Source organism: Phocoena phocoena, chromosome 9 (genome assembly GCF_963924675.1).
Source record: "Phocoena phocoena chromosome 9, mPhoPho1.1, whole genome shotgun sequence".
NCBI classification, from domain to species: domain Eukaryota; kingdom Metazoa; phylum Chordata; class Mammalia; order Artiodactyla; family Phocoenidae; genus Phocoena; species Phocoena phocoena.
Window position 1 is genome coordinate 104,539,396 of NC_089227.1, and position 14,775 is coordinate 104,554,170.

At 40.1% G+C, this 14,775-nt stretch overlaps 1 protein-coding gene across 2 annotated transcripts in view; it reads right to left on the reverse strand.

Moving 5' to 3' along the window:
* The window catches only part of LMBR1 (limb development membrane protein 1), a 135,906-nt gene that overhangs the window by 58,943 nt on the left and 62,188 nt on the right, over positions 1 to 14,775 (reverse strand). Inside the window, exon 8 of one of the 2 annotated variants that reach the window (XM_065883484.1) lies at positions 436 to 562. In XM_065883484.1, coding sequence (XP_065739556.1) covers positions 436 to 562 — 127 coding nt within the window. Of the gene's footprint in view, positions 1 to 435; positions 563 to 14,775 lie in introns of those variants that run through there. The other variant, XM_065883485.1, reaches the window with a different exon arrangement.

Genomic DNA, 14,775 nt, shown 5'->3' on the forward strand with positions numbered 1-14,775 from the left:
AATACCATACATTGATATATAGACTGACCATAAATTAATGTATAGTAAACATCATAATTGCCTATTTGAGTCTACTAAACCATATAATTTCTAAATTGTACAATAAAAAGATCTAAAACAGAAGAACAGGAAATAACCCTTTTGCAAAACCTGTTTGGAGGGAGAAAATGAGCCTCCATGGAATTTTAAGAACAGAAACCAATTAACCAAAGGAAGAAAAAAATCTGAAAAGCTGCTTGCTCGCTCTACATACAAGAAACACACAAACATTCATTTCTTTCCTTAAACATGTCGAAAGACTTTTTAATTTTGTAAATTAACAACAAGGATTAACTATACAAAGAACTATTAAAATGTTTTAAAAAGTGAATGTGTAATTATATTCCAAACTGTAGTCTCCACTAGAGAAACTGGTTTAAACAAGTCAATCCGTACCATATAAAGATTCCATACTCGCAGCGTCATTGTCAATGAGCGCCAAGGCTACCCACACTATCCCAAGAATAAGCAAGGCCAGAAGAATAAGCATGACCAGAGTTTCTAAAATTCGGGCTCGGATTCCCTGAAAAATATAATAAAGATATAATTTTAATATTTTATTTCATCACATGAACAATTAGGTTTCTGTCTATATGAAAGCATAAAAATTCTTTGAAAGGGGAGGAAATTTACATTTATTAGCAGGACAAAAAACACTAAATGTTTACTGTTGTAACGTTTAAGCTGACTTTTCAAAATTATGTAAAACACCATTAAGCTTTGAAGAAAGTACCAAAACAATTCTTCATAAAAACATTTTGCCGAGCCATTTTAAACAATTAATTACTTTCCTAACACTTTCCACCAAGAAAGGAGATTAACAAATTTTTATCTGTGATTCTAATCAAGGGAATATAAGGCTAATTAAGGTGTACCGCCAAACAGTTCCGAGAACACCCAACTTGGTGAAAGCATAAAGCACCATCTACTAGAGAACACGGGGGTTCTGTTAGCTCCCCACAGCCTCCAGAGCCCTCTAGTGCCCAGACGAAGAACTCCTCGTGGTAATCCAGCCTTAGAAACCGTTGAAATGGATAGTATTTATATCAATTAAGTATCATCCCTTTCTCCACATTAGATAGAATTTTCATTAAGTCCACGAGGCTGGAATATAATAAAGAATCATCAGGCACAATTTTGTTTTAAATATAAAACAAATTCTGACCTCAGGGCCAAACGAGAGGCCGGACTTAAACTCAACACCTACGGGACAAGGCAAAAACAAAAAACAACTTTCTCATATTCTTAGAAAGTCATCAAATGATTGAACCTGTACCTAAATGTAAAGATTCATGTTGATATTTTATACTTTAATGCACTAATTTACAACGTCTAACACACCAAAATTATATCCATGTTTCTCAATAAGTCACGTAATCTTTCCTTCCATATTAAAAATAGTTTAAAGATATGAACTATAAATAAAAATCTAAAACATAGACTTATTTCAATTTTGCCCTAAATATTATTTTCTAATTTCTGAATTACAGAAACAGGTTGCACTTAAATCATAGCACCCCAGTTCCTCAAATTCAATAGGAAAGGAAATGTCCTAAAGCCATGGCCAAAGTGTTCCCAGCCCTAAATGATGACTCAGAGTTGAAGTGGTCTTTTCTTCTTAGTTCAGCCTTACCAGGGCTGCCCCTGACAGGTTAAAATGTGTCTTCAAATGGAAGAGTCAGGGCACCTTACACACTCACAGCAAGGGAGGCCGGTAAACCAGAGTGATGACGACCTGTATTTTATTTAACACATTAGATCTCACAGTAGCTATTACTCAAGTGAGATGAAACAGGGACAGTCACAAAATGCACTACTAAAAAATACACTCCTACTTACTGAAGAACTCTCTGAACCTACACTTCACACATTCAAACCATTAGGATACCAGAACATGACCACTACCTTTTAGCACTGACTTTTTTCTCTCTTCCTCTCTTTCTAAGCAAGAACCTTTTAATCACACATTAAATATTATCTGGAAAGTCTATAAATGAAAGATAAAAAGAGTAGGCTCTGGAGTGCACGTGTTACACCCCCTCAGCTTTGTCTTTTCCTGCCTCTGACTGGAGCCCGAATCCTGCATGCCTCTGACCAGCCCATGGGAACATCAGAGCTCTCGAAACATGTAACGTGTGTCTTAAGTGTTATGATGTATGAGCTAAACGGCAGTGCTGCTTGGAACTGTTTGAGACCTGATGTCCAAAAAATGGGCATTTTAATAATACATGTTATAATTAGTATATTAAGCAATTACAATGTAACAATAAGTTTAAGTGTTATAATGATAATAAATTTGGGGAACCAATCACCAATAAGATTTACACACTTCCTCTGATATTCTGGTAAGAAGTATTTCTTAGCAGCTAAGTTTGTTTTTCATCAAATCTGTCTGTGTTGGAAGGCAGTGCTCCGTGGGTCTCTCCCACTTCTGTGCATCTCACAAGCAGAGGCAGGGGCAGTCCTCACTCTGGACTGTCTTTTCAAAGACTTCTGTACAGCAAACAGCCTTGGAAGACAGAGATGGTATCTCTGCAGTAGAGGCAGGTCTGCTTACCGTACAGTGTGAAAGAGAAGGTCCCCCCGCAGAGCACAGGGCAGGCAGGCTTGCTTGCACCCCATTACAAATAATGCGGGTTCCCTAAATGCAGGGCTCCTCAGCCATGACACGAGCCCACTGTGGGGACAGCTCCCACCTGGGCCACATCACCCCCATGGGGCTCGGGGTCCTGGGGAACTGACAGGAACAGGAGGCTCCTGTGCCTGCACGCTAAGTAATGAAGCCTCTGACCCAGGAGTCTGTGTCTACAACCAGGGTCTGCGAGTCTGGCAAACTAACCTGTCAGCTTGCAAGTACCATAATATCTCAGACCTCTGCAGTTCTGGAAAGCTTTGGGCAACAAGAATGGAAAGCTCACACGGCTTTCTAGGTAAGAACAAACAAGGGCCCACACAGGTTGGGTTCAGGGCTACAAGAAGACCCCCAGGATCGAGCCATGAATCCTCTCACCCAGGCCGTAGGCAGGAAGGAGAAGTAAGGGCCCACATGACCTGGCAGCGGGCAAGTGTCTGGGGTCTGAGCTGTGAAGGGGAGTGAGACAACCCACCGGCAGTCTGGCTACAGCTCCCTCTCCCTGAGCAGAAGCAGGAAGGGGTCTTACAGTGACAATGTCCAGCAAGCCTTGCAAGGCCAGCTGAAAGGAACTGTCCCGTCTAGGACTACGGTGACGGGGAACTATTTTTCTTGTATACTTGGTGCCTTGTTATATTTTCCGAATTTTTTAGAGTGGATGTATATACTTTAGGAAATAGGAGAACAAACTAATGTTTTGATTTTCAATTTTTTTCTTACAATAATAAAGATCCAAGAGTTTGGCACCGGTAAGAATAACTTTTAAAAAATATCCAAGTTCAGGGCTTCCCTGGTGGCACAGTGGTTGAGAGTCCGCCTGCCGATGCAGGGGACACGGGTTCGGGCCCCGGTCCGGGAAGATCCCACATGCCGCGGAGCGGCTGGGCCCGTGAGCCATGGCCACTGAGCCTGCGCATCCGGAGCCTGTGCTCCGTAACGGGAGAGGCCACAACAGTGAGAGGCCCGTGTACCGCACACACACACAAAAAAATCCAAGTTCGGTTTATGAGATAGACAGTATAATAAGCTCGTTAAGAGCCCCAACTCTAGCAGCGGACCACTTGGGCTCAACTCCTGTTTCCATCACTGACCAACTGTGTAACTCTGGGCAAATGCCTAAACCACACTGTGCCTCTGTTTCCTCCTTTGTAGAATGAGTTTATTAATGCCACCCTTACCTCATGGGCTGTTATCAGAAACAAATGAGTCAATATGTGCAACAGGCTGAGCTCAATGTCTGGTACCTAGTAAGGATTAACCGCAATAACGCAAACTGCTGCCTTGGTGTTTGGAATCTCCAAGGCTCGGGAATTCGCGTATCATTTGTCTTTCTCAATTAAATTTATACCACCTTCGAATGCCACCTTGTCACTCTTTCCCATCTTTGCCACCTACCATGTACAGACCAGGAAGAAACAATCCCATCTTTCTTGATACATGAGCACCCAGTTCACAAGAGCTTCTCATCACATCCCCTGCCAACCTAAGTACCATACACGCTCATAATGAACCTGACCTGCATTCTACTATGGCCGCCCACACAGCTAACCAGACCCCACCATCTCTCAGGCCCAATTCTGAGAGGTCACATGGTGAAGCTGCCCCTCAGCCCACAGCCACCTAGTCTCCTCCAATCTTTCAGCCCTCCAACCTAGCTCTAACCTAGCACTAACCTAGCTCTAACCTAGCGCTAACCTAGCTCTAACCTAGCGCTAACCTAGCGCTAACCTAGCGCTAACCTGGCGCTAACCTAGCTACAACCTAGCTACAACCTAGTGCTAACCTAGCGCTAACCTAGCTCTAACCTAGCTCTAACCTAGCACTAACGTAGCGCTGACCTAGCTCCAACCTAGCGCCAACCTAGCACTAACCTAGCTCTAACCTAGTGCCAACCTAGCGCCAACCTAGCGCTAACCTAGCGCTAACCTAGCTCCAACCTAGCTCTAACCTAGCTCCAACCTAGCTCTAACCTAGTGCTAACCTAGCTCCAACCTAGCTCCAACCTAGCGCTAACCTAGCTCTAACCTAGCTCTAACCTAGTGCCAACCTAGCGCCAACCTAGCTCTAACCTAGCTCTAACCTAGCTCTAACCTAGCTCCAGCCTAGCTCTAACCTAGCTCTAACCTAGCTCTAACCTAGCTCCAACCTAGCTCTATGTCCTCATCGTGATTATCTCTCCTCCCTTCATCTTCCCAATCCCTCCAATCAGCCTTGTTTTCACTGGTCTAAACCCCATAGCGAACGAGTATATTTTAATGATAATTCAGTATCAATAATATTCTAGTATTCCTGGCCCCTTTAACTTCCACCAGACCAGTTTAATTCCACCTGGAAGTTCACTCCAAATTCTCCGCATTGTTGAAGAAATTTACAAAATCATGAGAAATTTTTGCTACTACATATTCCAAAGCGGGCCTTCAATGTTACCCGGCAATCCTTATACTGATCTCTGGCTAATAATTCCCTCAAAGGTTTGTAAACGTGTTCCAGTCTCCTTGACCCTAATCTCAGGCCCTACGTTCTTAACTACAGGGGACCTTACCTCTCCCTTAGTAAGACACAGCTGGGTGGTCTGCACGTCCCCTCAGCTCCCTTCCCCTATCCCTTGATTTCTGTCTCCATTCTTATTTCTTTCATGCGGTAAAGGAAAATATCTCAGACCCCTTTTCTCCGATGGCACAGTCTTAGATGTTCATCTTTTCACAAGCTGTATCAATGCTTCTCAAACATCAGCATGGAACGGATTTACCAAGGGGCTTGTCGATTCCTGAGCACCTGTACAAAGTGGCTCCTCAGTCAATTCTGATGAAGATGGTCTACCAGATAGACTCTCTCTTCCTCCCTGGATGATCTTGGCTCCTCATGTGGCCAACGACTCTCAAGTTTGTACCTTTAGTCCAAATATTACCCCTGAGGCCAAGATCCATACATCCCAATGGCCACCTTGCCTTAGATATCTCACAGCTACCTTAAACTGAACTCTAAAATCAAATTCATCATTTTATCCCTTAGACCTGCTCCTCCTTCAGTGTCACATACCTCAGTAAATGGCACCATTATCCACTTTGTTGTTTTGCCAGACACTCTGGAAACATCCCTGTCACCTCCTTTCCTGCTGCACCCCACCTCTCCCCAAAACACGTACACACACCCTGGACCCTGGTCCAGTCAAACGCCGAGTCCTTTTGATTCTCCTATGTAATTATGACTCAAGTTCATCCACCTCTCTTCCTACTGCCACAACGTCTATCTGGTGAACACCCCAGCCTCCTAGCTACTAGTCCTACATCCACACTCTTGTCTCTCCCTGACCTGGTGCCTACATCGCATGGAAATGTGATCTTCTCAAAATGCAAATCTGATCATGCCACTCTTAGTCATAACTTACTAACAGAGGTACAGGCCTGCACCTGGGAAACAGATGCATTAATGCAACAACAAACAATGAAGATCAAATCTCATGTGGTACATACATACAATGGAATATTACTCAGCCATAAAAAAGAACAAAACTTGGTCATTTGCAGAGACGTGGATGGACCTAGAGACTGTCATACAGAGTGAAGTAAGTCAGAAAGAGAAAGACAAATATAGTATATTAATGCATATATGTGGTATCCAGAAAAATGGTAGATGATCTTATTTGCAAGAGACACAGACACAGAGAACAAACATATGGATACCAAGGGGGCAAGGGGAGGGTGGGATGAACTGGGAGATTGGGAATGACATATATACACTATTGATACTATGTACAAAATAGATAACTAATGAGAACCTACTGTATAGCACAGGGAACTCTACTCAGTGCTCTGTGGTGACCTAAATGGGAAGGAAATCCAAAAAAGAGGGGATATATGTATACGTATAGCTGATTCACTTTGCTGTACAGCAGAAACGAACACAATATTGTAAAGCAACTGTACTCCAATAAAAATTAATTAAAAATTAAAAAAAATCGAACCTCATTAGCACCATTCTCTAACTGGGACTGCACCTCTAACTGGGGTGCTGCATAAGTATATATCCTTAAAGTTGGGCCTTACTCTTTTTTCTGCTGTTTAGATAGTGTGCAAACTAATTATAGATGAAAAAAGAACAAATTATTTATGATTAAATAGCATAGAACAGTGTTGTCCAACAGATATTTCTGCGATGATATAAATGCTCTATTCTGTGCTATCCATTAACACAGCTAATAACCATATGTGTTTATTGAGTACTTAGAATGTAGCTACTGTGCCTGAAGAACTGGCTTTTAATTTTACTGATTTTAGGTATTTTAAATGCATATAGCCACACATGGCTAATGGTTACCATATAGGTCACAGCAGACTACTAACAGTCTGTTTCTAACAAAATCTAAGTACTCTCTGCACTCTCAAGTACTTTCTGGTCATTTTCCTAAATTTAACCTTGACATAAAATTCTGTGAACAGCCTGGTTAAAGTAACAGCCTCTTTTAACATGCTATAGCTCTAGATTAGCCTCTTTTAACATGCTATAGATTAGCGTTTCAAGTAGCATTTATGTCAAAGAGAAGAAATCCATTACCAAGTTTAAGAATTACTCCATTCTATTTACAGAAAGAAAAAATACATTCTCTCATTAAGAAAAGTAGAGAGCATTTAAAATGCAACCTAAGTGTAAACCAGTCTGAAAGTGACAATGAAGTTCAACAGCCACATATCTATCCACATATACTTACAAACTAAGCCCCAAATAAGTCTCTTATGTGATTAAAAACTATATGTGAACAGTCTTTCTAAAAGGAAACAGATATCAATATTATCATTCCAAGAGGACGCTTTTTCTATTATAAATATGTGAATAATATCAAGTAAAAATGTCTAAAATGTACACTCACATGCTTAAGCAGACAAATAAGAAACATTTAAACAAATAAACCTCTGCAGTCAAAGCATATGAACTCTTCAAAAATTTATTTCAAACTGATCATTTCTTTTGAAAGATAACAACTCATAAAAAGGAATCTGCTCATTTTCAGTTACTAATCTAAATTTAAAGAAGAGTAAATTAGGAATTACAGAAAAGGCTGCCACAGAGCAGAGCCATCAAAATTACAGAATATGATTATACCTGTTTATGAAATATTGAAGATAACTGATGTAGTTAGAAATAACTGTTATACTGACTTAATCCACTAGGAGGCTAGGACAATTATGTTTTCCTTTTATTTTTATTCCCTTTTTGGGATTAAATGGGACAAAATCAGCCCAACTTGAAATCAATTAAATATCATATGTATGAGCGTTAGCAAAACCAACAGAAAAATGTAACAAATCTTTTCATTAAATGCAATGTGGCAGATTTTTTACCTTCAACAACTTTAGAATAGAGAGAAGAGAGGTGAAGGGATTATAATAATCAGAAACCTCATTTGTTAATCTGGCATCGACTGGCTCATATGAGTGCCAAAAATATACAAATTATCACTACCTTTCTTGAGATCAGTAAAATATTACAAAGCCTAAAGAGTATACGCTTTGTGGCATGTAGTGTGTGAGCTTTTTGAACTTTTGTATGTGGTTCTGTCTGCAAAGTAATGAAAAGCATTGTGAGAGCTTTTATCACTACCATTAATCACCAGCAGGACAGCATATAAGCAAAAAAATATGCCTACTGCTCATTTTTCCATTAAGAGTCAGAATCAGGAGCTAGGAAGCCCCAAGGGGAAGGTCCCTATCAACTCCATTCTTGCATACACTGAGCTAAAAGATGTGCCAGATGTCAGAATAACTTACTGAAATACCCTGCAAACAACAAAGTAGCAAAACATTGTCAGAGTGGAAGAAGGTTACCATTGTTCATCTAAAAAATTAAGAAAAGTCTCCTGAATACAAGATCACTGAACTATAAGAACTACTTATCATCAACAGTTGTACTTGCTCACACAATTCTGAATGCTTATACTATGCCATACAGTACTAGGATTTCATAAACTTCGTAATATATTTATGAATACTTGTCTTAACCCCTCCCAAAAACCATAAATCTAAGTTACCTTAATGAAACTCCATCTCTTTTATTAAAATCATAGTGTAATAAGCACTCAGTGTATTAGTAAAAAACATCATCAAAATACTTTCTTTCTGTCAAGGAAACATCATCTTGTTTTTAAGAAAAGTAAGCTATATAATTAATTACATTAGTTTCATACCAGTATTGTTTTGGAAATTACAACTATCTCAATATTTTAAGTTAAATTAGATTAAATAAGCTAGTAAAGGCTAAACACCAAATTTTGGTGCTGGTCAATTACACATTAAATGCTCTGTACTGAACATCAATGAAGTGAAAATTACAATATATTTACAAAAGCTCTAACAATAAACTGATATGTTTCTATGGTGATGAACATTTAAACAAGATTTTGCATGGACATCTTGACCTCTTGGAAGGTATGTAAACACCACTTTATATACTATGTCTCCACCCATCAGGAAAGCCTGGGAAAAATTTCTACATTCACAGAACATTTAAAATAAATATCAAGCCATTGTTTCCATTTAACAAAAAGGGTCTCTTAGTAACATTAAGATAAGGTTTGCTCAGCATGACATCAAGACTGCACCAAACATACATGCAGTCATCTGGGGAAGATCGATAGAAGCACTAATAAAGAACAGAAAATAAAGGCAGGTATTAATTATTTTAAACCATGAAAACCATGAAAAAACTACAAACAAGCATTCCTAGAGAGTGCCAACCATTTCCCCCTTCGCTCCCAAAGTAATAATTAAAAGTATAGACAAAAAGAGTTTTGGTCCCAAGTCAAAGAAAATAACTTTATAGAAAGTGCTGTTAAGCTCTATAGTGAATTGTTTTTTAATATTAATATTTTCTGCAGTTTATTATATATATATACATATTTATTTAATATAGCCATACACAGTAGAAAAATTAAAACTATAAGATTCTCAAGTTATTAAAACTTGACAAAAAGAAAGTATTTTAGAATAAGTTAAAATAATAATACTAACATTGCTGTTCACTGAACTAAGATGTTCACTATATTTAAATTTATGGGCAGAAATTTCTCATGATATTAAACAAACAAAATCCTCCAGATTGCAAGTAAATGAATTAATACAGCAAGTTTCCAACACGTAAATGAAAGAACTGAATTGTAAAAAGACTGCAGGGACTTTATTTCAAAATGTTTAAACATAATTCTAAATTTGGGAAGAAAACATTTCTCAGTACACTTCATCACATCAAAATAATTTAATGGTTAGCCAGTAAGCATCTTTTCTAATTCTAATTCTGTTCTAATAATTCTTTAGTTATAAACTTGACGGAAAAAAAGAAATGGGAACTATTTGCAAAGCTCCTACTACGTAGTTGCTTTATATGTGCTCACTGAATATTCACAATAAAGGCACATTTATTATAAATGAGAAAGCTCACATCCAAAAAAGTTAAATAATCTGTCTATGGTCACCCTGTTCCAGGCCTGCCAGAACTCTCTTTAAATTCAGGTCTGTCAGCTTCTGGAGCCTGTGCTTTCTACCCTCCCCACAAGACAGAAATAAGACATAAAAGACAAACTGATGTGGAAATAGGAGGTGGAGGGAGAATGTTTAAAACATACTTAAGGCAACCTATAATTTTAGCAAAGGAACTAAATCAAAATACACAAAAGCTTCTTTTACTAGAATATGAATTTTCAATTCCGTAATAGCAAGCTCACGCTGAGCAAACGCTCAGTCCTTTAATATAACAGAACACTGTAGCCAATACCTTACGAGTCCTGTCATAAAACACCCAGGCACAAGTTCCAATACAGACACAACAAAAGAAAGATCATTAGGGTTATTATTTATTACATGACTACAGCAAAATGTACAAGATACTAAAGTGTAGAATATTAATATAAAAGCAATTCCACATAATTTAGGTAATAGTGTCATATTGCTTTTGTGGCAAACAGTACATTTACACAAAAAGCACTAGGAATTCCAAAATACCACAGAAGAGCTATCCTTATGACAGTGAACAAAATAGGAAACATACACAAAAAGCTTAAGGCTGTCTGCCTACTCTAAACCCAGACCAATCCCTCCAAAGCTGCATTGGGCCCCTCTCTCTCATTTCCACAGCCCCTCCAGCTCTCAGTAACAGCTACTTTGGGTGTGTAGGTGTGCATGCATGTGCGATTATTTTATAGTTTTCCATTGAATATCAACAAATTGGCATTTTGGTTTTTCATATCAGTTTGGTTAATATGAGCCCATCGCCAAGAAATAAATAACCTTTTTTCCTTTCTATTTTTAAATACTGAAAGTATAGACATGTCTCGTTTTCTTTCCCTTTGCACTTCTACAATTTGCACTTTGCAGATAATTGCATTTTTTACAAATTGAAGGTTTGTGGCAAACCTGCGTCGAACAAGTCTATCGGTGCCACTTTTCCAACAGCATTTGCTCACTTTGTGTCTCTGTGTTACACTTTGGTAATTCTCACAATATTTCAAACTTTTTCATTTTTATTATATTTGTTATGGTGATCTGTGATCAGTGATCTTTGATGTTACTACTGTAATTGTTTTGGACATCATGAACTACACCAGTACAAGATGGCAACAATCAATAAATGTTGTGTGTGTTCTGTCTGCTCCACCAACCAGCCCTTCCCCCATCTCTCTCCCTCTCCTTGGACCTCCCTGTTCCCTGAGACACAACAATGTTGAAATCAGGCCAACTAATAACTCTACAATGGCCTCCAAGCGTTCAAGTGAGGGAAGAGTCGCATGTCTCTCAGTTTAAATCAAAAGCTAGAAATGCTGAAGCTGAGAGAGGAGGGCGTGTGGAAAGCTGACGGGCTGAAGGCTAGGCCTCTTGCTCCAAACAGCCACGTCGTGAAGGCAAAGGAACGTTCTTGAAGGAGACTAAGGTGCTGCTCCAGTGAGCACACGAATGGTAAGGAAGCAACACAGCCTTACTGCTGTTGAGGAGAAAGTTTCAGTGGTCTGCATAGACGATCAGACCAGCCACGACACTGCCTGAAGCCAAAGCCGAATGCCGGCCAGGCCCTGACTCCCTTCAGGTCTGTGAAGCTGAGACAGGTGAGGAAGCTGCAGAAGAAGAACTTGAAGCCAGCAGAGGCTGGCTCACGAGGTTTAAGGAAAGAAGCCGCCTCCGTAACATAAAAGTGCGAGGCGAAGCAGCAAGTGCTGATGTAGAAGCCGCAGCACGTTATCCAGCAGGTCCAGCTAAGATCGTTAACGAAAGCGGCTACACGGAACAGCAGATTTTCAGTGTAGGCCAAAGAGCCTTCCAGTGAAAGATGTCAACTAGGACTTTCACAGTAGACAGAAGTCAATGCGTGGCTTCAAAGCTTCGAAGGACAGGCTGACTCTTTTTTTTTTTTTTTTAACATCTTTATTGGAGTATAATTGCTTTACAATGGTGTGTTAGTTTCTGCTGTATAACAAAGTGAATCAGCTATACATATACATACATCCCCATATCCCCACCCTCTTGCATCTCCCTCCCACCCTCCCAGTCCCACCCCTCTAGGCGGTCACAAAGCACCAAGCTGATCTCGCTGTGCTATGCGGCTGCTTCCCACTAGCTATCTATTTTACGTTTGGTAGTGTATATATGTCCATGCCACTCTCTCGCTTTGTCCCAGCTTACCTTTACCCCTCCCCGTGTCCTCAAGTCCATTCTCTACATCTGCATCTTTATTCCTGTCCTGCCCCTGGGTTCTTCAGAACTTTTTTTTTTTTAGATTCCATATATATGCGTTAGCATACGGTATTTATTTTTCTCTTTCTGACTGACTTCACTCTGTATGACAGTCTCCTAGGTCCATCCACCTCACTACAAATAGCTCAATTTCGTTTCTTTTCATGGCTGAGTAATATTCCATTGTATACATGTGCCACATCTTCTGTACACATTCATCCGATGATGGACACTTAGTTTGCTTCCATGCCCTGGCTACTGACAGGCTGACTCTTGATAGGGGCTAATGCAGCTGGTGACTAAGTTGAAGCCAGGGCTCATTAACCATTCCAAAAATCCTAGGGCCCTTAAGAATTATGCTAAATCTACTCTGCCTATGCTCTGTAAACGGAACAAAGCCTGGATGATGGCATATCTGTTTACAACACAGTTTACTGGATATTTTACACCCACTGCTGAGATCCACTGCTCAGAAAAAAAGATTCCTTTCAAAAACTACTGCTCACTGACAATGCACCTGGTCACCCCACAGCTCTGATGGAGATGTACAACGAGATTCATGTTGTTTTCATACCTGCCAACACGACAACCGTTCTGCCGCCCGTGAATCAAGGAGTAATTTTGACTTTCAAGACGTATTTAAGAAATACATTTCGTAAGGCTATAGCTGCCATAGTGATTCCTCTGATGAACTGGGCGAAGTCACTTGAAAACCCTTTGGAAAGGATTCACCATTCTAAATGCCATTAAGAACATTTATGATTCATGGGAAGAGGTCAAAATACCAACATTCATAGGAGTTTGGGAGAAGTTGATTCTAACCTTCATGGATGACTCTGAGGGGTTCAAGACTTCAGTGGAGGAGAAACAGCAGGAGAACTAGAATTAGAAGTGGAGCCTGAGATGTGACTGAATTGCTGTAATCTCAGCATAAACTTTCACAGAAAAGCATTGCTTCTTATGGAGAGCAACCAAAAATGGTTTCTTGAGATGAAATCTACTGCTGGTGAAGATGCTGTGAAGATTGTGGAAATGACAACAAAGGATTTAGAATAGGACATAAACTTAGTTGATGAGGCAGCAGTAGGGTCCGCGAGGACTGAGTCCAACTCTGAAAGAAGTTCTACCATGGGTAAAACGCTACCAAACAGCACGGCACGCTGCAGAGAAATCATTCGTGACAGGAAGAGTCAGTCTACGCGGCACACTTCACTGTCGTCTTTTTCTAAGAGCCTGCCACGCCCCGCCCCGGCCTTCCTCAGCAGCACCCTGATCAGCCAGAAGCCAACGTCGAGGCAGGACAAGACCCTTCCCCAGCAAAAAGATACCAACTAACTGAAGGCTCGGAGGATGCTTAGTATTTTTTTTAGCAAAGAGGTATTTTTTTAAAACATCTTTATTGGAGTATAATTGCTTTACAATGGCGTGTTAGTCTCTGCTGTATAACAAAGTGAATCAGCTATACATATACATATATCCCCACATCCCCTCCCTCTTGCGTCTCCCTACCACCCTCCCTATCCCACCCCTGTAGGTGGTCACAAAGCACCGAGCTGATCTCCCCGTGCTATGCAGCTGCTTCCCACTAGCTATCTATTTTACATTTGGTAGTGCGTATATGTCCATGTCACTCTCTCACTTCGTTCCAGCTTGCCCTTCTCCATCCCCATGTCCTCAAGTCCATTCTCTACATCTGCGTCTTTATTCCTATTAGCAAAGAGGTATTTTTTAATTAAGGTATGTACATTGTTTTTTAGACACAATGCTATTGCACATTTAACAGACTACAGTATAGTGTAATCACAACTTTTATATGTACTGGGAAGCCAAAAAATTCGTGTGACTCATTTTATTGCAATATTCCCTCTACTGCAGTGGTCTGGAACCAAACCCACAATATCTCTGAGGTATGTCAGTCTGTACACTGTTTAGCTTTATATGTCTATTAAATACCTGTGGATAGATCACCCAACCTAAAGGAACGTCACCACAACCACTGTGCACCCATGTAGCCCTCCCAACCACACACCTGCTGCACCAACCTGCCCAACAGTAACCACCAATTTGAACCGCCGTGCTCATCACTTACTTTTTTTTATGATGGTAAAGTATATATAACATAAAATTTACCACTTTAACCATTTTTAAGTGTAGAGTTCTGTGGCATTAAGTCCATTCACACAGTCATGCAACCGTCACCACCATCCATCTCTAGAGCTTTTTATATTCTCCAACTCAAACTCTGCACCCCATTAAACAGTAACTCCCCATCTAACCCCAGCCCCTGTACACCCACCGTCGACTTTCTGTCTCTATGAATTTGATTACACTAGGACACTCATATAAGTGGAATCATACAGTATTTGTCTTGCTGTGCCTGACTTGATTTCA